This window comes from Polyodon spathula, chromosome 26, assembly GCF_017654505.1.
Source record: "Polyodon spathula isolate WHYD16114869_AA chromosome 26, ASM1765450v1, whole genome shotgun sequence".
Lineage (NCBI taxonomy): Eukaryota > Metazoa > Chordata > Actinopteri > Acipenseriformes > Polyodontidae > Polyodon > Polyodon spathula.
Genome location: NC_054559.1, coordinates 2,027,486 through 2,050,130, shown reverse-complemented (window position 1 = coordinate 2,050,130; position 22,645 = coordinate 2,027,486). Strand labels below are relative to the sequence as shown.

General features: G+C 39.5%; 1 protein-coding gene across 2 annotated transcripts in view; it reads right to left on the bottom strand.

Annotated features, from left to right (window-relative positions):
• The window catches only part of LOC121300685 (homer protein homolog 3-like), a 102,569-nt gene extending 81,896 nt beyond the window's left edge, over positions 1-20,673 (bottom strand). The window contains exons 1-2 of one of the 2 annotated variants that reach the window (XM_041229350.1): positions 20,115-20,673; positions 17,800-17,849 (exon numbers count right to left, since the gene is read on the bottom strand). In XM_041229350.1, coding sequence (XP_041085284.1) covers positions 17,800-17,822 — 23 coding nt within the window. In that variant the 5' untranslated portion in view covers positions 17,823-17,849; positions 20,115-20,673. The remainder of the gene's footprint in view (positions 1-17,799; positions 17,850-20,114) is intronic. The other variant, XM_041229351.1, reaches the window with a different exon arrangement.
• Positions 20,674-22,645: the final 1,972 nt, after the last annotated feature.

Here is a 22,645-nt window from a genome sequence, read left to right as displayed (position 1 = left end):
ATCAAATTAAAATCATTGTTATTGATCAGTACTGAAAAAATGTGTAAATTGAAAATAAAGTAAGGAAATATCAGCTTGCAATGAACAGGTTTTTAACAGGTTCCTACGATGTTGTGTACAATGTACTCAACTATTTCAAACTTTGCATATGATTTCTATCAAATCAGCTTTATGCTGGACTTGTTTGTATCCAAATATCTCAGGGAACTCAAAGTAACCCACGAACACTTATGTCTCAAAGGGGCTGACGGACCACCCTGTAGTGTATGAACTATCCTTAAGAGTGCATAACTGTAGAACAATATTGGCTATATAATAACTGCAGACACAGGGGGTCACATTGATGACGTTTCTTACATTTTTATACGGCAGCTCTGTTAATCGGGAGAATATATAGTTTTCCCTCCATAACAAATTATAAAGTGCAACGCCAATCACATTGAATATAGAAGCTTTTTTTTTTCTTTCTAAATCCAATTCTCAAGTTGCAAAACATAAAGTGCCTAATTTTGGTTTGAAACTGGAAAATGAATGGTTACCATGCCCTGGCATAATGGAAAATACTGTACACTCCACTGTATTTGTCACCATCTTTTTAAAAAATTTTGTGCAAACTCCATGGCCGAACATGTATTTAAGAAAAATAAAATCGTGCTTAGTTCTTCAGCGGGCTGGAAATGTCCGCTCCATATACAATTGGCTCGCTCCACTCCCCCGCTCCATATATAATTGGCCTCCGAAACGTGTCCTGCCAAGCCATCTTTTTTCATGCTGCAGGTCTTCAGCGAAGCCACCAGACCCATATTACCAGAGAACAACACAGATCTGAACGGCTTCTACAGCAGACGCGCAGGCGCACTATCGGCCACAGGAGTGCTAGTGCGCTGTGAACCGAGGATTCCCCTGCCGACCTGAACCTTCACCACCTGGGCGGCGCTCAGCCAATTGTGTGGCACCCCCTGGGAACTTGGGACCCTCCATCTATTAGGGTGCATCCTGCACTTGATTTGCGAGCTCCTTTTAATGATGCGCTACGCGGTGAGCTCTGTAGTGTTTTATTTCACTTGTGAAGTGATATCACCCATTAATTACATTTTCGGATTCCGGACAAAGACTACAGTCGTACACACTTAAAAGTTTTTTTTTGGGGGGGGGGGGGGGGGGGGGGGGGGGGGGGGGGGGGGGCTGTAACACTTCGAACTTCATTAACTACTAGTAAACCTACTTTCAGTATTTATATAACATTTTTTTCGGATGATCATTTTGGATGACTCCTAATGGAAGTCATAAATATTCTGTAAAAAAGCTGATTCTTTCTGTACTGGTGTGTGCCAGCATTTATGCAGTGGTACAGCAGCTACAAATCATGAGACGTTGGGAGCCAGCGAAAAAACAATATTTACTGTACAAGTTTCATAAGCATTGTGCAGCACAAACCCACAGTAAAAAGGGCTTGTCACCTTGAGCTAAGGATGCAGTGCTGTTCTTTAGAAACAAACTTTTTACTACATATACTTTAGTATATTACAATACATGTGTTTGCAGATTGTTAATTCTGTTTAGTGTAATGTGCATATTTATATTGATAGAGGGGCATTCAGAAATATCTATCAACAGAAAACAGGAGGCATTTTTTTAAACAAGGAATTGTGAGGGTCTGGAATCAACTCCCCAGTAATGTTGTTGAAGTTGACACCCTGGGATCCTTCAAGAAGCTGCTTGATAAGATTCTGGGATCAATAAGCTACTAACAACCAAACGAGCAAGATGGGCCTAATGGCCTCCTCTCGTTTGTAACCTTTCTCATGTTAGTATGTTATTATGTTCTTATATACAGTGCCTATAGAAAGTCTACACCTCCTTGAAGTTTTTTCACATTATTGTGTCAGTGCCTCAGAGTTGCATGCACTTAAATGAGGACTTTTTCAACATATCTACACACCATACTCCACACTGTTAGGGGGAAAAAAGTTTTTATTGAGAAAAAACTTATATATTAAAAATACAAAACTGAAAGATCATAATTGGATAAGTCTCCTCCCAACACTGAGTTAATACTTGGTGGAGGCAACTTTAGCAGCAATTACAGCTGTGAGACTGATGGGATAGGTCTCTACCAAATTTGCACACCTAGGTTTGGCAATATTTGACCATTCTTCTTTACGAAACTGTTCAAGCTCGGTCAGGTTCCTTGGGGAGCCTTGATGGACAGCAATCTTCAAGTCATGCCACAAATTTTTGATTGGACTTAGGCCGGGGCTGCTGAATTTATCCTGAAATCATGTGAATCACTACAATTTAACACAGGTGGAGGCCACTTCACTTGATGTGTGATTTTGAATGCGAATGAAAAAAGAAACAAGGACCAGGGGTCACAAATGGAGATTAGACAAAGGGGTATTCAGAAAAGAAAATAGAAGGCACTTTTTTACACAGAGAATTGTGAGGGTCTGGAATCAACTCCCCAGTAATGTTGTTGAAGCTGACACACTGGGATCCTTCAAGAACCTGCTTGATGAGATTCTGGGATCAATAAGCTACTAACAGCCAAACGAGCAAGATGGGCCGAATGGCCTCCTCTCGTTTGTAAACTTTCTTATGTTCTTATGGTTACACCTGAGCCAATTTAGGATTGCAATTACAAGGCGGGTGGACACTTACCCAACAAAGCCATTTCAGTTTTTATTTTTAATTAATTTTCTACACATTTGTGGCAGGGATGGAGTTAATTTCCCCTACCTGCCTGGGTTTATTATGTTCAGGTGGCTGGGGTTGATTAGTTGATTAGGTTAATTAACGATCAATCAGCGCCCAGCCACCTGACATAAAAGGAGGCCTCTGCTTCTCATTTGGAGGAGGGAGTTGAGGAAGCAGGTTGGTGGTTTGGTGTGGTATTTTTGAAAGTTTGAAAGTTTGAAGGTTTTGAATCCAGTGAAGACATTGCCCAGCCTGGAAACCTTTATTTCTGTGAATTTTGTTTTTTGTTTTATTTGTGTTTAAAGATTTTTAGTTTTGCCCTTGTGCACCTGTATTTTTGTTTATTTATAATAAAATTAGTTTTTTTTTTTAACAGCAGACTGTTTCTGGGCCTCTATCCACTCGCCAGCCTGCCACATTTGGTGTCAGCCGTGGGATAGCACCACCTAGAGGCTCAGAGCAGTATTTTTTTTTTTTTTTTTTTTGGAAATTTTTGGGATAAGACGAGCAGACAGCGGCAAAGGCAGGAAAAGCAGCAGCAGCTGAAGAAATGTAAGCTGCTGCAGCCACCGCTGGAGGACCCGGCCAGCCTCTTCCCCTGGTGTTCCTGGTGCGGGAAGGAGGACCATCGTTGGCGGTCCTGCCCAGATGTGCCACCGGCAAACTGGTGTGGCCGGTGTGAGGAAGATGGCCACAACTGGGCAGGATGCCCCTACAACCAGGCCCAGGAAGAGGTGCAGTATTCACCCCGGGCATCAGGGGCCACCCCACTACCTCCAGCACCACCACCTTCACCACCGTCCCAGGAGATCTGGGACTGGTTGATGCACCCTGAGGCAGACCTCGTCCACGATCTCCCCATAGTTATCAACACACTGTGGCGTCGAGATGGGGAGAGGTGGGAACAGTGGGAGGAACAACACCACCTGGCGTCCTTCCCAGAGGTTGCCCTCATGGTGGTTAATTACCTGGCGGTAGACATGGGAGATGCCCCAGTCACTCCAATAAAGAGGGTGGAGCCGTCGTCCCCAGAGCCAGAGAGGGGTGAGTCACCACTCCCAGAGCCCGAGAAGGAGCCGCTGCCGTCCCCAGAGCCAGAGAGGGAGGAGCTGCCGTCGTCCCCAGAGCCCGAGAGGGAAGAGCCGCTGCTCCCAGAGCCCGAGAGGGAAGAGCCGCTGCTCCCAGAGCCCGAGAGGGGAGGAGCCGCCGCTTCCAGATCCAGAGAGGGAGGAGCCGCCGCTCCCAGAGCCAGAGAGGGGATAAGCCGCCGCTGCCAGAGCCCAGAGGGGAGGAGCCGCCGCTTCCAGAGCCAGAGAGGGAGGAGCCGCCGCTCTCAGAGCCCAGAGGGGAGAAGCTATGGCCCAAGGATGCCTGCCTTGCACTACTCAGGGATGACTCATTTGGATCGCCTGGGGTTGCCTGCTGTTCCGCATCGCCTGGGGTTGCCTGCTGTTCCGCATCGCTTGGGACTGCTAGTGTCTCCTTTTTGTTTTCTAGGGTTGCCGAGGGTCCGCCGCCGTCGCTGCCACCGCCACCAGAGGGAGCCGGGCCGCCGTCGCCGTACTACCTTGGAGATCCGGGGCCCCCTCAACCAAAGACGGCTTGGGGGCTCCGACATCAACCCTGCCCACCACCACCCACCATAACAGCCAACCCAAGGGACATAATTGGACTCGAGGGGGGTGGGGGGAAGGGGGGAGTTGGCCGATTGCGGCCGGTGTACACTCTGCCCTTTTTAAATTGGCAGGGATGGGGTTAATTTCCCCTACCTGCCTGGGTTTATTATGTTCAGGTGGCTGGGGTTGATTAGGTTAATTAACGATCAATCAGCGCCCAGCCACCTGACATAAAAGGAGGCCTCTGCTTCTCATTTGGGGAGGGAGTTGAGGAAGTAGGTTGGTGGTTTGTTGTAGTATTTTTGAAAGTTTTGAATCTAGTGAAGGCATTGCCCAGCCTGGAAACCTTTATTTTTGTGAATTTTGTTTTTTGTTTTATTTGTTTAAAGATTTTTAGTTTTGCCCTTGTGCACCTGTATTTTTGTTTATTTATAATTTTTTTTTTTTTTTTTTTTTTTTTTTTTTTTTAACTGCAGACTGTTTCTGGGCCTCTATCCACTGCCACAACATTGTTAATATTTTTTTCACTTGGAAGTTGTGGGGTAGGATGTGTAGATAAATGAAAAAAAAAAAAAAAAACTATTATTTTCTTTAATGCATTTTAATTCCAGGCTATAAGGCAACAAAAGGTAAAAATTTTGAAAGGTGGTATAGACCTAGTTATTTGCCCCCTATCTGATTTTCTGTATTTTTGCATATTTTTTGACACAATGTTATCAGATCTTCAAGCAAAATCTAATATTAGGTAAAAGGGACCTTGAGTGAAAAAATAACACAACATTTTTATACTTATTTAATTTATTTATTAAAGAAAGTTATGTAACACCCAAATGCCCCTGTGTGAAAAAGTAATCACCCCCTTTGACTCAATAACTGGTTATGCCACCTTTAGCAGCAATAACTGCACGCTTCCTGAAGTTATTAATCTCTCACATGCCGTGGAAGAATTTTGGCCCACAGAACTGCTTCAACTCGGTGACATTTGTGGGTTTTTGAGCATAAAGAGCTTGTTTCAGGTCCTACCACAACATCTCAATGGAGTTTAGCCCTGGACTTTGACTAGGCCATTCCAAAACTTTAAATTTCTTGTTCTTCAACTTGCTTGTGTGTTTTGGATCATTGTCTTGCTACATGACCCAGCTGTGCTTCAACTTCAGCTCACGGACGGATGGCCTGACATTTTCCTGTAGAATTCTGTAATACAGAGCAGAATTCATGGTTCCTTCAATGGTGCCAAGTCATCCAGGTCCTGATGAAGCAAAGCATCCCCAAATCATGACACTACCAACACCATGCTTGACCACTGGTATGAGGTTCCTACTGTGGAATGCAGTGTTTGGTTTTCGCCAGACATAACGGTGCCCATGTTGGCCCAAAAGTTCCACTTTTGACTCATCTGTCCATAGAACATTGTTATAGAACTCTTGAGGATCATCCAGGTGCTTTTTGGCAAACTTGAAACGAGCATTCATGTTCTTCTTAGTGAGCAGTGGTTTCTGCCTTGCTACTCTGGCATGAATCCCATTTTTGCCCAGTGTCTTTCTGATGTCCAGTGTTTTTCTCTTTTCCCTCTATATACTACTACAACCCAAAAAAGATCTGACCAAATTCAATGTGAAAAATTTGCAAAAGTGCAGAAAATCAGACAGGGGGTAAATACTTTTTCACGGCTCTGTGTGTGTGTATATATATAATATTATATATATATATATATATATATATATATATATATATATATATATATATATTAGATAGATAGAAACCCTTGATGTAATTATTATTCTGTAACTCACTGAAGCCCATCTTATTCTATATATATACACACACACACACACACACACACACACACACACACACACATTATTGTGGCGCGTTGGTTGCACACGCAAGACATGGACAACAAAGCTTAAAGAAAGTGTTCTTTTAATAGAGGCTCTGCCGCAGCAAAAGGTCCAAAAGAAAGAATTACTAACTGAACTAATAAATAAATACATCCACTGGAGGCAGGTCTTCTTCCACAATATGGCTTATATAAACCTTATAGCAATACACGTCTATATACATATATGATTTACCAGTTACTTCTAGCTTAAAAATTCCATTTCATAACCTACTCAAAACCAAAAACAAACACAAACGGTTCTTCGTAGCCTTGCCACAATGTCCACAGGCTCCTGTTCAATAACCGTACCTCCAGTACTTCTCTTCCAAGGAGATACTTCCACATTTATCTGGCATTTCACCACTCTGCACAGATCCAAAAAGCTTCCCCCAACATGCGTGTTAGTCAGAGACATGGTGGTGTATAGTCAGAGCTCCAAAACGGAGTTAGGTTTTTGTTGTTCTGTTTTATTTGATTTGTGTTTATTAAAAGTGCGCGTAAGAGCTTCAAAAATCCATTTCTGTTTTCTGGGTCTACTTCTTAAAGGGGCAACGAACCATGAGAGTTGCGCAATCTTTGTTACTATATATATATATATATATATATATATATATATATATATATATATATATATATATATATATATATATATATATATACACACACACCATATGGGAGATATTGAAATTGAAGAAGGAACCTATGAAAAAGATTGAGGCATTTATGTTGACTGAGAAATGTCTTCATCTAGACAATGTGAGGAAGCTATAAAAAAAAAAGGCCAACACAATGCTTGGATATATAGGGAAAACCTTTGAATTTAGATCAAGGGAAGTAGTGGTAAAACTGTACAACACATTAGTAAGACCTTATCTAGGATATTATGTGTAGTTCAGGTCACCTCTGTATAAAAAAGATATTGCTGCTCTAGAAAGAGTGCAAAGAAGAGCGACCAGAATTATCCCGGGTTTAAAAGGCCTGTCATATGAAGACAGGCTAAAACAATTAAATTGATTCTGTCTTGAACAAAGAACACTACACAGCAATCTGATTCAAGCACTCAAAATTCTAAAAGGTATTGACAATGTTGGCCCAAAGGACTTTTTTGACCTGAAAAAAGAAACAAGGACCAGGGGTCACAAATGGAGATTTGATAAAGAGACATTCAGAACAGAAAATGGAGGCACTTTTTTAACACAGAGAATTGTGGGAGTCTGGAAACAAGTCTCCAGTAATGTTGTTGAAGCTGACATCCTGGGATCCTTCAAGAAGCTGCACGATATGATTCTGGGATCAATTTGTAAACTCCTTTGTAAACTTTCTTATGTTCTTACACACACAACGACACAATTGTGATTATATATAATTGTATACACATATATAAAACAGAAAATAATTGATTGCATAAGTATTCACCCCTTTGAGTCAATATTTGGTAGAGGCACCTTTGGCAGCAATTACAGCCATGAGTCTACTTGGATAATTCTCTACCAGCTTGGCACATCTGTCACTACAATTTTTGCCCATTCTTCTTTGCAAAATTGCTCAAACTACATCAAATTGGATGGGGACCTTTGGCAAACAGCAATTTTCAACTCTTTCCACATATTCTCAATTGGATTGAGGTCCGGGCTTTGACTGGGCCACTCCATTGACCTTTTTGTTTTTAAGCCACTCCACCATGGCTTTGGCTCTATGTTTGGGGTTATTGTCCTGCTGGAAGAAGTGTGTCTTTTCGTTCACATAAAGTCAGTAAATACAGTATAATTGTAAATCTTGAAAAACTACTCACTTCTAAATCTTTTGTAGTCATCTTTGTATTACTTTAGTATAAATACATGTTAATTTGGATTCATATGTTGTTTTTTCTGACTTTATGTGAACGAAAAGACACACATTTGCCCGTTTTCCCATTGGAAATAGTGATATTTTGAAATATCACTGTCCTGGTCACAAAAGCAAAGTTTGTGGGGAATAATAGCCATTTTCTATACTTTTGAGGCATAAGCAATTAAGAAATAACACTTACTACCCAGGAACAAAAACTGTGTTACATAGTGTAATTATTCAATGATGGATTGTTTTGTTACAAAACACAAATGTTTAGATAGGGAGAGTATGCATTCATACCAGCCAACTATAAAAACATGTATTCTTCATTCAAGAGCCGTTTAGTGAACTACAGAGCTCTGTTGTGCTTTTGGTCACCAATAAAATGAAGTCTGGTAACTATGGCTCCAAACTATAGCTCACTAAAGGGGTTCACTGTAACTAGTGCATGTTCTGCTGTCGAGGGAATGGTCTACCATTGCGTCTGGCTTCAATTCTCTTTTCTTGACCACCCTTCTGCAGCAAGAATAATACGTGATCCAGGCTTTGAGGTGCCGGGGACATCGGGACCTCTTATCTTTAATTCTCCCTGGCCAGAGAAGTATCTCCGAAATTAGCATGACAGCGTTGTTGCTCCCCAATTAAATCAACAGAACTGGAATGCAAGTCTAATGAAAAACTCCACAGGATTATCAAGCAGGAGATTTCCTTCAGCACTCCGTGAGCCTGTGCAATAAACACCAACCACTGCAGAGTACAACGGGCTGAACATGTTCACAAACACTTATTAAAAGGGCCATTCTGACTGCCAAAAATAAAATATATACTATGGAAGTTGTTTAAGTAAATAAAACAATTCCATCAATCTCACCCATTTTGAAGTTCCATTAGCTGCACAGGTCACAGACGTGCAGTTGTTAAAGAAAGACATGTTTTAGCTTTTCATTTTAAAACAGACATCTGGAATGTTAAATAAATCATACCTTCCAGGCATAGGTGCAGATCCTGGGGATGGGGAGGTCATCTATTTGTCCCCCCCCCCACCACACACACGTTTATGACCCCTTAACAATATTTTTTTAAAGGTTTTATCATTCAGAATGGCTAACTTGTTTTGTTGGGACTGGAACGCACCAGATTATCCACCCCTCCTTACTGGTGAAACACAGCAGCTCAAAGTCAAACAGCCGCGTGTGTTTTTCTGATAACAAGCTGAAACTCGGAGCAGCTGATTCAAATTCAGCGCCGTTCTGAGACACGGGCGAGGGGAGGAGCCAACAGCACAGCAGAACAACACAGTTAAACGAGACAGTCTTCCCAGCGACAGCCACAGCGAGTGGGAGAAGTACAGGCGTGGAAGTGCAGAGCAGTTTAGAAGCAGTTTGAAAGCAGGTTGACAGCTGCAGAAGAAACTAAACTTAAAAAAAAAAACCCTCAACATGGTCTTCAAGCCAGTAATCTGTGACACCTGCTTGATGTGGGAAATCCAAGAAAACCCAGCAGAGCTAAACCAAGTGTGCGTAAAGTTCCGCGCGATCCAGGACTTGCATAAACTAGTAAGTATGCTAGAAATGGAGCTGGAAGAAGTGAGACAGCAACAGGATCTTGAGGAACTGGCACACCCACAATTCATGGAAGTCTGCATCACCCCTAACAGACTGAAAGCCACCAGTGAGATAGAAGGTCAGAACAGCTGGGTTCAGGTAGGCAGAAGCAGGGAAAAAAAGAAACTTCATCAAACACAACCACCAGAAATCAAAACAACCAACAAATTTGAGTCACTTCAGCATTTTGATGAGCAGAACCAACAACAAGAGAATGAAAGGAACAACATCCAGGACCCTATTGACAGTGGTGACCAGACAGCAAAAAGAAGGGAGGTCATGATTGTTGGGGACTCCATATTGAGAAACACAGCAAGTTCAATTCGCAGTTTGGACCCCCTTACTACAACAGTGTGCTGCCTTCCGGGAGCCTCATCAAGCACATCACTGAGAATGTGGACAGGCTCCTAGAACAAATAGGAGACGACCCGGTAGTAGTCGTCCACATCGGTACAAACAACATTGGAAGAGACAGACCAAAATCCCTGCAAAACAAATTCAGAGAGCTAGGAAGGAAATTAAAAGAGAAAACCAAAACTGTGGTATTTTCTGGTATACTACCGGCACCTTGCAAAGGACCATATGGACAGCTGGAAATAATTAATCAAAACGCATGTCTGAAGACGTGGTGCACACGGGAAGGCTTCACTTATCTTGATCACTGAACCACATTCTACAACGAGGACAATCTGTATACAGTGGCTTGCGAAAGTATTGACCCCCCCCTTGGCATTTTTCCTATTTTGTTGCCTTACAACCTGGAATTAAAATGGATTTTCATTTGGATTTCATGTAATGGACATACACAAAATAGTCCAAATTGGTGAAGTGAAATGAAAAAAATAACTTGTTTCAAAAAATTCTAAAAAATAAATAACGGAAAAGTTATGCGTGCATATGTATTCACCCTCTTTGCTATTAAGCCTCTAAATAAGATCTGGTGCAACCAATTACCTTCAGAAGTCACATAATTAGTTAAATAAAGTCCACCTGTGTGCAATCCAAGTGTCATATGATCAGTCACATGATCTCAGAATATATACACCTGTCTGAAACACCACTAAGCAAGGGGCACCACCAAGCAAGTGGCACCATGAAGACCAAGGAGCTCTCCAAACAGGTCAAGGACAAAGTTGTGGAGAAGTACCGATCAGGGTTGGGTTAGAAAAAGATATCCGAAACTTTGAACATCCCAAGGAGCACCGCTAAAGCCATTATTAAAAAATGGAAAGAATATGGCACCACAACAAACCTGGCAAGAGAGGGCCGCACCAAAACTCACGGACCAGGCAAGGAGGGCATTAATCAGAGAGGCAACAAAGAGACCAAAGATAACCCTGAAGTAGCTGCAAAGCTCCACAGCGGAGATTGGAGTATCTGTCCATAGGGCCACTTTAAGCCGGACACTCCACAGAGCTGGGCTTTATGGAAGAGTGGCCAGAAAAACGTCATTGCTTAAAGGAAAAAATAAGCAAACACGTTTGGTGTTCGCCAGAAGGCATGTGTGAGACTCCCCAAACATATGGAAGAAGGTACTCTGGTCAGATGAGACTAAAATTGAGCTTTTTGGCCATCAAGGAAAATACTATGTCTGCCGCAAACCCAACACCTCTCATCACCCCGAGAACACCATCCCCACAGTGAAGCATGGTGGTTGCAGTATCATGCTGTGGGGATGTTTTTCATCAGCAGGGACTGGGAAACTGGTCAGAATTGAAGGATGGAGCTAAATACAGGGAAATTCTTGAGGGAAACCTGTTTTAGTCTTCCAGAGATTTGAGACTGGAATAGAGGTTCACCTTCCAGCAGGACAATGACCCTAAGCATACTGCTAAAGCAACACTCGAGTGGTTTAAGGGGAAACATTTAAATATCTTGGAATGGCCTAGTCAAAGCCCAGACCTCAATCCAATTGAGAATCTGTGGTATGACTTAAAGATTGTTGTACACCAGCGGAACACATCCAACTTGAAGGAGCTGGAGCAGTTTTGCCTTGAAGAATGGGCAAAAATCCTAGTGGCTAGATGTGCCAAACTTATAGATACATACCCCAAGAGAAGGTGGCTCTACAAAGTATTGACTTTGAGGGGGTGAATACTTATGCACGCTCAAGTTTTCTGTTTTTTTGTCTTATTTCTTGTTTGTTTCACAATAAAAAATATTTTGCATCTTCAAAGTGGTAGGCATGTTGTGTAAATCAAATGATACAAACCCCCAGAAAGTTGTAAGGCAACAAAATAGGAAAAATGCCAAGGGGGGTGAATACTTTCGCAAGCCACTGTAGATGGGACGGACTGCACTTAAATAACAAGGGAACCAGTCTACTTGGAGAAAAGATCCTCGAGCAGTTTCAGAAGCATTTAAACTAGAAAGGAAGGGGGGAGAAATCAACAAAAAAATAGAAGGCAGACCGCATCAAAACAAGGACAACAACTCAGGTAAGACAAACATTGAATGTATTTATCTAAATGCTAGAAGTATCAGAAACAAAATTCTAGAACTTGAAGCTACTGCACTAACAAGTAACTATGATGTGATAGGTGTTACAGAAACGTGGTTGCGCTATACATAAGAAACAGTCTTGAAGCCCAGGGGTTAAACCTGGACAAAGAAAATAAAACCGAATCAATATGGGTCAGAATAACGGACAAAAATTCAAAGGGCATAATAATAGGAGCATGCTATAGACCACCAGATTCAGACGGTAAGCAAAATAATCTGTTATACAATGACATTAGAAATGCGTGTAGCAAAGGAGAAGCCATACCAATGGGGGATTTCAACTTCCCCCATATAAAATGGGAGAACCCGGTGGGTAGCACGAAGGATGAAATAGAAATGGCGGGAATGACAAATGACTGCTTCCTACACAATTTGTCAAGGCACCGACTAGAGGGAAGGCATGCCTTGATTTAGTCTTTTCAAATAACGAAGATAGAATAACTAAAACAGAGGTCAGAGAACCACTGGCAAACTCAGACCACAACATGGTCTCATTTGAAGTGTTTTTTAAAACCAACCAAAAGTAATGACTAAAGCTAAGGTTTACAATTTTAGAAAAGCAAACTATGAAGGTATGAAAAAGAGACTAACAGAAGGAGATTGGAGTAAAATAGAGAAAACACCCACAGAAGAAGGATGGCTGTTCTTCAAAAATGTAGTACTAGAGGCGCAAAACAATTACATCCCTAAAGTAGACAAATCTAAATGTAAAACTAAATGGCCAAAATGGTTTAATAGATCAATTAAAAAAAATATTCAGCGAAAAAAGGCACTTTATAGAGCATTAAAAAAGGACCAAAAAGAAAGTACGCAGAAAGAGTACACAGAACTGCAAACACAAGTCAAAAAGGAAGTTAGAAAGGCCAAGAGAGAAATAGAAATGAACATTGCTAAGGGAGCTAAAACCAATTCCAAAATGTTTTTCCAATATTACAACAGCAAGACAACATTCAAAGAGGAGTTAAATGTTTAAGAGATAGAAATGGCAAAATTGTAGATGAAGAAAAAAAATAGCAAATATATGATAAATGATTACTTTTCACAAGTTTTTACAAAGGAAGATACGGACAACATGCCCCACATGTCATCCAGTTCCTATCCAGTTTTAAATAACTTTAGCATAGCCGAGGCAGAAGTGTTAAAGGGACTAGGAGCTCTTAAAATAAACAAATCCCCTGAGCCGGATGAGATCCTCCCAATAGTACTCAAAGAAATGAAAGAAGTAATTTACAAACCGCTAACCAAGATCATGCAGCAGTCTCTTGACACAGGGGTGGTACCGACAAACTGGAAAATTGCAAACGTAATACCGATCCACAAAAAGGGAAACAAAACTGAACCAGGTAACTACAGACCAGTAAGCCTGACTTCTATTATATGCAAACTTAAGGAAACTATAATAAGATGGAAAAATCAAAATTCCAAAATGGAAAATTACCTATATGGTAACAGGGTCCTGGGAGACAGTCAACGTGGTTTTAGGAAAGGAAGATTGTGTCTAACTAACTTGCTTGATTTTTTTGAGGCTGCAACATCAATAATGGATAATTGCAAAGCATATGACATGGTTTATTTAGATTTCCAGAAAGCTTTTGACAAAGTCCCGCACAAAAGATTAGTTCTCAAACTGAACGCAGATGGAATTCAAGGAAATGCATGTACATGGATTAGGGAGTGGTTGACATGTAGAAAACAGAAAGTACTGATTAGAGGAGAAACCTCAGAATGGAGTGTGGTAACCAGTGGTGTACCACAGGGATCAGTATTAGGTCCTCTGCTATTCCTAATCTACATTAATGATTTAGATTCTGGTATAGTAAGCAAACTCGTTAAATTTGCAGACGACACAAAAGTAGGAGGAGTGGCAAACACTGTTGCAGCAGCAAAGGTCATTCAAAATGATCTAGACAAGATTCAGAACTGGGCAGACACATGGCAAATGACATTTAATAGAGAAAAGTGTAAGGTACTGCACACAGGAAATAAAAATGTGCATTATAAATATCATATGGGAGATACTGAAATTGGAGAAGGAATCTATGAAAAAGACCTAGGAGTTTTTGTTGACTCAGAAATGTCTTCATCTAGACAATGTGGGGAAACTATAAAAAAGGCTATCAAGATGCTCGGATACATTGTGAAAAGTGTTGAATTTAAATCAAGGGAAGTAATGTTAAAACTGTACAATGCACTAGTAAGACCTCATCTTGAATATTGTGTGCAGTTCTGGTCACCTCGCTATAAAAAGGATATTGCTGCTCTAGAAAGAGTGCAAAGAAGAGCGACCAGAATTATTCCAGGCTTAAAAGGCATGTCATATGCAGACAGGCTAAAAGAATTGAATCTGTTCAGTCTTGAACAAAGAAGACTACGTGGCGACCTAATTCAAGCATTCAAAATTCTAAAAGGTATGTCGACCCAAGGGACTTTTTTGACCTGAAAAAAGAAACAAGGACCAGGGTTCACAAATGGATATTAGACAAAGGGGCATTCAGAACATTAAATAGAGGCACTTTTTTACACAGAGAATTGTGAGGGTCTGGAATCAACTCCCCAGTAATGTTGTTGAAGCTGACACCCTGGGATCCTTCAAGAAGCTGCTTGATGAGATTCTGGGATCAATAAGCTACTAACAACCAAACAAGCAAGATGGAACGAATGGCTTCCTCTCATTTGTAAACTTTCTTATGTTCTTATGTTCTTATTTTACACAATGAACTAGTCCGAGCCTGTGACCCTGAGATTGCTTGCACACGTGTCACCGATGAAGTTGATGCGTATAATAATGTTTTTGATTTTAGAAATGGAAATTAGGTTTTGTTTTAGAAGGTACCTGCAAAATAAACAAACAAACAAACAAACATAACGATAGAGTGCAACAACTCGATGGCAGCAGTGAACAACTGCAGAAGTTAGTGAGGTAGGACTTTTTTTTATTTATTTATTTTACTTCTAAAATATAAGTTTAAAATATATGTTTATTTAAAGGGACGGGTGGAAAAATGCAAAGTGAAAACAAAATTGAGATAGAAGAAAGTTATGAAGAAATGTAGCTTATCGTTTTGCTAGGGTACTCGCCGAGACTAGTGTACATTCGACCCGACAACTTGTTTCCAACTTCTATTATTTAGCTAACTATAACAGATATGAAACCGATGCATAGATAGTAGTGATAAACTGTTTAATAAAGAACTGTATAAAGCAGGAGACAGAGTAGATGTGTTTATTTTAATACAGGGTCGGCTATATCGACTACTTCTTAGAAACCTGCTGCTGCAGATGTAAGTAATGAATTAGTCGGCAGTAAAGGGAATTTAAGCCCTGTTTTGCTGCAAAATCGAAAACAGTGTATGCCATTTACTAGTATTATAACAATTTTTAGCAATAAAAGTGTTTTCAAGCTGACCGGTTTCACACGTTATCCCTGGTTACACTGTGAGGAGTCAGTTAAGGGGGGGTGTAAAGGGTGAAATTACAGGGATTAACATTAGGTACTTTAAAAACATTTCTTATCGCTACCGTTTCAATACTTGCCATCTGTGTATATAATAATTTGTTGTGATGTCACACCTTATTTTCCTAAATTGCCACATGTTTCGTCCCCCCCACCTTACAGTAGAGATCGGCGCCCATGCTTCCAGGAAGTCTGTTACTGCTTTACTTCCTTGATCACTCCAGCAGTGTCTTCTGGGTCAAGTCACTGGCTGAAAACATGTCAGTTAACAGGGGAAGCAGCTGATTGGTTATCAACAGGAAAGCCTGACAGACAAGCAGCCTCCATATATCCATATATGGCAATCTAACTGGAAATGTTTGAGTTCAAAACAGATGGATTTTGGATTGGATGAAAGCCAGTTGTTTACAAGAAACACATTATTTTATATTTGCTGTATCCTATGTTGTCCATATTGCAGCAATATATTTTTAAAAATATTCCCAATTGTTTTGATATTTTTACTTTTTCATCTAGGAAATTACCTGTCTCTTACGCAGGAACGTTGGCCAGGAGAAAGATTGTTTCTTCTAAACATCGCAGTGATGTGGATCAGGGTCCGTCCTGCGACAATGCTGGTGATTGAAATGAGTGCTGTATTGTGGGAACGTAAAAGCATTGTTGCAAAAGGGAGCGTGATCTGGATTCACTGTGATCCTCGAACACAAATCATTTCTCCTGGACAATGCTTCTGAGTTAATGCTGAGAAATGTATTGCCCAGCTTATTCATTTCAAAAGAATCAGAAATATGTTTCTTTATTTTTATTGTATTTTATTTAACCTTTATTTAACCAGGAACATCCTGTTGAGATTAAAATCACTTTCCAGCCGAGACGTGGGACCAGTCTCTGCTGCCTTGGTGTACATTTAGCTTGAACTCCTTTAAAAGGGATCAAGACATAAGTTTCAGTTCTTCTGGAAGTTCATTCCAAGACCATGGAGCAAAAAAATTGAATGGCAAATTCTGTACGAACTTTAGGAACTGAAAAAGTACTACAAGTACTACTAGAGGTAATTATAATTTATTAAGATAATCTGGGCTTTTAACCTTATAAACAATTATGTAACAGTGTTTTACTCTTCAAGAAGACAAAAATAAGTCTAATCTATATAAATCATAATAATGAACAGAATAACCCATGTTTGTTGTAAACCTCAATGCAGAATGGTACAAAGGATCCAGTTCTCCTTAGACTGTCATAATAGATATAAATAATGTCAATATAGTCAATCAGAGACAAAAACATACTCAAGATCAGTTGTTTTCTAGTTTGTTCTGAAAAAGAGGATTCATGTCTATAAAAATAATTTCTAATATCAATTTTAGTTTTTTTGAGAGCATATCAATCCCTGTTGTAAAATTCAAATTCATATCTAACCAAACTCCCAATATTTGTAGTTATTTGCTAGTTCAATGCAGTAACCTTCCAGAGTCTTCATTTTAAAGTCTGACATAAAGATACTTTTATTTTTCTTCTGACATTCAAATCCAACCAGTGCTGAATGATAATGAAATACAAATACAACCCTTCGATAGGGACAATACAACACAGCAAAGGGATCACAATGAGTTTCTTATGAACTCTGTTCTGTTACACTAAGATAATTGTAGTTATCAGATAGTTAAATTCACTTTCTCTGCAGTGCAAATCCTTTTCACTGTATAGATCTCAAAATGTGCAGTTTTGAAGGAAACACTTGTTTTAGCAAACATGCCTTTTCAATTCAAAACACCTGCTTCTTCACAAGCTTAAATACATCTCTGTTTGCAAGCTGTGCTTTTAGAATGTCTTGCACTTCCTCGCTTATTTCCTGTGAATAACCAATCAGCTGCTTCCCCTATTGACCAACATGCTTTCTGTCAGTAACATGACCCAGAACAAACTGCTGAAGTGACCAAGGAAGTAAATCAGCAACAGACTTCCTGGAAGGCAAAGCAAGCAAACTCGAAACTTAGTGTAGTACCAGTTTTAAAATGAAAATACATTTGCTATAACACGTGTTTCTTTCAAAACTGCACATTTGAGACCCACGTAGCTAACAGAAGTGCAAAATGGTTAATATTTATGGAATTATTATGTTCACTAGAATCACTTTAAAACATGATTGTACTATATTTTCACCGTACATAAAAATAATTTTACACCCTAAAAATACTGCAAATGTACTCATACCTCTCTCTCTGAAGCGGATACATTCTTACAGGCCAGTCAAGAAGCCCTGTCTAGAAGAGAAAAGAAAGCTCTGTAAGCATACTGTACACAATCAAAATAACTCAGCTCAACAAACTAATCTTAAACAACGATGTCACTTGAACCCAGCCCCAGTCATGGCTGCACATTCTAAAATACAGCCATCAGTATGCTAAAACAATTGAGGACCATGACAAACTGGATGTACACAACAGTATAGAGTAAGAAACGGCAATGACAGTGTGACACACATATAGAAGGATGTACAGCATGGACAGACAGCCCTCCTCCACCCATATCCCCATGACAAACTAAATAACGTTGATACCAAGTTTCATAACAATTGGATGAGCGGTTCTCCTGATATGCACTACAATGCAAGTGTGACAGACACATGTACGACCGTCTCCACTGCATCACTGTCTCATTCTCATACAGGGGTCTCAAATGGGCCATTTTGAAAAAAACACAGATTATATTTATTTTGAAACACCTTGTACTACACGGTTGAAGAAATCAGTTTCCAATCTCTACTTTCAGATAGGGTTACACTTCCTTGGCCATCTTGAGGGTGAAACTGCACCCTGCCTTTCAACTGCTCCCCCTGTTGACTGACATGCTTTCAAACAGTGACATGCATTGCCCCAGAAGACTTTTCTGAGAGTAACTTACTAAGGAAAGAACACAGAGGGCTTTCTTTAGCACCAGAGATCACTTTTTAAAATAAAAAGCATGTTTGCTGTAACATCTTTCAGTACCTCACATTTGAGACCTACGTAGCTAATGGAAGTGTGCTATAGGAAAGATTGACAGAATTATTTTGTTAGCTACACTTTAAATGCTTTTCAGTCCCAGTTTACTTATGTAATGCAGGCTAGATCAAACAGTGTCTTCCTATCAGTGAGCTCCAGCACCATCTAGCACACTGCTGTGTATTGCTGCAAAACAAAAGGAAATGTGATACAAAGTGTTGTGGGATCTGAACTGCTATAAGGACAGTGATCTAGCCTGTGTTACATACAGCTGTAAGAGGCTCTTAACTCAGGAGAAAGGAACACAGACTTATCAAAAGTTAATAAAATAAAGTGTAATAAGATACTCATGTTTTACACCTTATAAAAAACAAGAGGCATTAAAGAATACAAAGAACATTTAATTGGAAGCTACTAGCTGCAAGTGTTACATTTATAAGAGGAAGTCTTGTATCTAGTTGCAACTAGGTTAAAAACTAGGTCTGTCTAATATATCTTTCAGAAAGCGATCCTGCCCTCGTCTCTCCAGCTCTTTACCCAATCAAATACACCTAGGCCAGAAACCCTATGACTGTATCAGGTTACTCGCTTATGGAACCACGTCGCTTCTATCTGCATTGGGGATAGGTCGGGCGGTGATTGATATCTGCTCGTAGCTACAATGTATTTAAACGTTTCACCGACTGATTTGTATATACTTAACAGGACCCCGTCAATACAAAATCGTACCATGTTGTCTTGAGTACAATAAACAACATTAGAAATATATTACAAATCACCCCGAATGGCTTTCCCATCTGTCCCACGACTCGGCTTGAATTTGGGCATCAAATCAAATCTAGGACGAATATTTATTTAGTATCGTATTGCCAATATAACTGACATTGCATTAAAGTTTGCAATAATTAATATACAACGCAAGCGAACCTACTGTATTCAGTGATGCTCAATTTAAAAAGCCACTCTAGGAGTTATTTAGTACCACTTTAACGTGCAATTGCTACGACTATGACTAATAATAATATTAATAATAATAATAATAATAATAATATAAACTTGGAATTGTATTTATATAAAACACATTATAAATGATGGTATTCGCGTTACTTTATACACGGTTTATAATTATTTGAACTGCAGTACCTTCAGACTGTCACAAAGTTTGAACATGTAATCTTGAGTAAAATTCATATTTCATGTTTAGGCTACCAAATTCATGGTCTAAACTGCTGATTAGTGTACTGTTTAAAACAAAATGCAAAACAGAGTTTAACTGTATTTGCATCTTAGAATTGTATTATCTGGTTACAATGTCAATAGTTATGGGGGGGGGGCATTCGCCCTGCATCGTTTATCACGTGACTGACTAAGTCAGCGCCGTTGTCACTTTTTCGTTCAAACTGAAGTAACACAGGGTTTTAAATAATTAGCACACTGTTCCTCAAGGGTATTTGTTTACTTTTATTGCTTGTTTATTAACTGTTCAAGCTGTTTAACCATATTTTACTCACATTTTTACTCCACAAAGCAAGTTTAAAAACTCACCCCATTTCGTTCTTGCCACTTGTATATTTGTTTTCTTTTGTTTCTATTCCAATTTTCCTTTTTTCTATCGTGTTTTTTTTTTTTTCTTCCTCCTTTTTCACCCCGTATTATCTTCGGATCTGGATGCTTCTTAAATTACCACCGGAATTCCACAGAAAAAAAAAACGTTACTTTTTTCCTTCAAAAAGACTGTCCTTGTACTTCTACGCGTCTTTATTGATCATACAGTCACTCTCCTGCAGTTTCGCTTACTCTTAAGTTTTTTTATTTTTTATTTTTTTTAAATATTATTCGTTTTTTTAGACGGGCTCGTGCTGCCTCTTCTTTGCTGTATAGCTCAGACTGTGACCCTTCGCAGAGCTCCGGTTTATTTGTCTGTATTTTTTTTTTTTCTCTGTGTTTTATAATGTCGAAGAAGACCACAAGTTAATTGGCTCCTTTACTTATATTTTGGCTTTCGTTGTTTTCTTCTTGAATGACTCTCCTTCATTGTGCTTGAGATTTCTTGCTCTAGTTGGATTTTATTAAATCCTCACACCGCCTGCCGGCAATAGCTCCTACTGCCAAATTACTCAAAGTGACTCCACACGTATTTCATGACCTATATTACCTTATTCAATACAATACCCGTTATTGTGTTTAATATTGGTGTACAATACGATTTTCTTATTCAAATGTTATAGGTTATTTTAAACATGTTTAGTTAGTCGAGATTACATCTTTATTTGTGTTTACTTATACAATGTGTTGTATATGCTATGATACATCGCTTGTGCTAAATCACATCATCACCAGCAGGGGAAATACTGTAAAATGTTGCCATTGTGGTATCATCCTGAAATGAACACACATTTCTCATGTTGTGTTAATGCATGGTTTGGTGTGTAATAATGTTTGTTGTAATGTTTTCAAACACCACAACAATGTGCCATGGAAGTTGGAATTAACATGATGTAGCATTAAATTATTGAGAATATCTGGAGATACAGAGGCTGTCTGTCCTTTCATGCATCTGCCCATCACTGCCACACCTAGATTTTTGCATATATGTGTATCCAATTATCCAATTATCTTGAAACTTTTTAAAATTATTATTATTTGTATTATGATTATTTGCATTATTATTATTTGTATTATGATTATTTGTTTTATTATTCTTCAGTATTCTGTTGTTGATATATGTCATGGTCATCAGGTAGTTTATGTTACTCATAGCTCTAGGATGGCCTGACTTAACAGACTCATTTACATGTCCAGAGTTTAACACACTATATGACATCATGATATCTGGTATGAAATGGTATCTGGTAAGAAATCCTTGCAAGCCTTGTTTTCGATTCTTACACTTCCTGGTCATTTCACTTGGAAAGTGAAACTGTCCCCACCCCTTCAGGGCCTGATCATCTCATAGTGTAGTACCAGTTGTTTTAAAATAAACACAGGTTTGATGTAACCCAGTGTACAGAGAGTATTCCTGTTGTAGACCCAGTATACAGAGTATTCATGTTGTAGACCCAGCATGCAGTGCCTATAGAAAGTCTACACCTCCTTTCAAAATGTTCACCTTTCGTTGCCTTAAAGACTGGAATTAAAATGCATTAAAAAAAAAAAGTTTTTCATTTATCTACATATCCTACCTCACAACTTCCAAGTGAAAAAAATATTCTAGAAATTTGTAGAAAATTAATTATAAATAAAATCTGAAATAGCTTGGTTGGATAAGTGTCCACCCCCCTTGAAATAGCAATCCTAAATTAGCTCAGGTGTAACCAATCTCCTTCAAACTCACACACCAAGTTAAGTGGCCTCCACCTGTTGTTAAATTATATTGATTGACATGACTTAAGGATAAATTCAATAGTTCTTGTAGGTTCCCTCTGCTGGGTAGTGCATTTCAAAACAAAGTCAACCATGAGCACCAAGGTACTTTCAAAAGAACTCAGGGACAAAGTTGTTGAAAAGCACAGATCAGGGAATGGGTATAAAAAAATATCAAAGTCCTTGAATATCCCTTGGAGAACGGTCAAGACAATTATTAAGAAGTGGAAGGTGTATGGCATCCATTCAAACTGGATGACAGAGGAAGAAGAAGACTGATCAGAGACGTTTCCAAAAGGCCAATGGCAATTATGCAAGAGCTACAGGCTTTTATGGCCAAGAATGGTCAAAGTGTGCATGTGACAACAGTATCCTAAGCACTCAACAAATCTGGGCTGTATGGTAGGGTGGCAAGAAGGAAGCCATTACTCAAGAATTCCCATCTTGAATCCTGTTTGAGTATGCAAAAAAACACTCAGGAGATTCTGTAGCCATGTGGCAAAAAGTTTTGTGGTCTGACAAAACTAAAATGGAACTTTTTGGCCTAAATGCAAAGCATTATGTTTGGCGCAACTCCAACACAGCGCATCACCCAGAGATCACCATCCCTACTGTGAAGCATGATGGTGGCAGCATCATGTAATAGGGATGTTTCTCATTGGCAGGGACTAGGGCACTGTGACGGAAAGATGAGTTCTGGTGATGAATCTTCC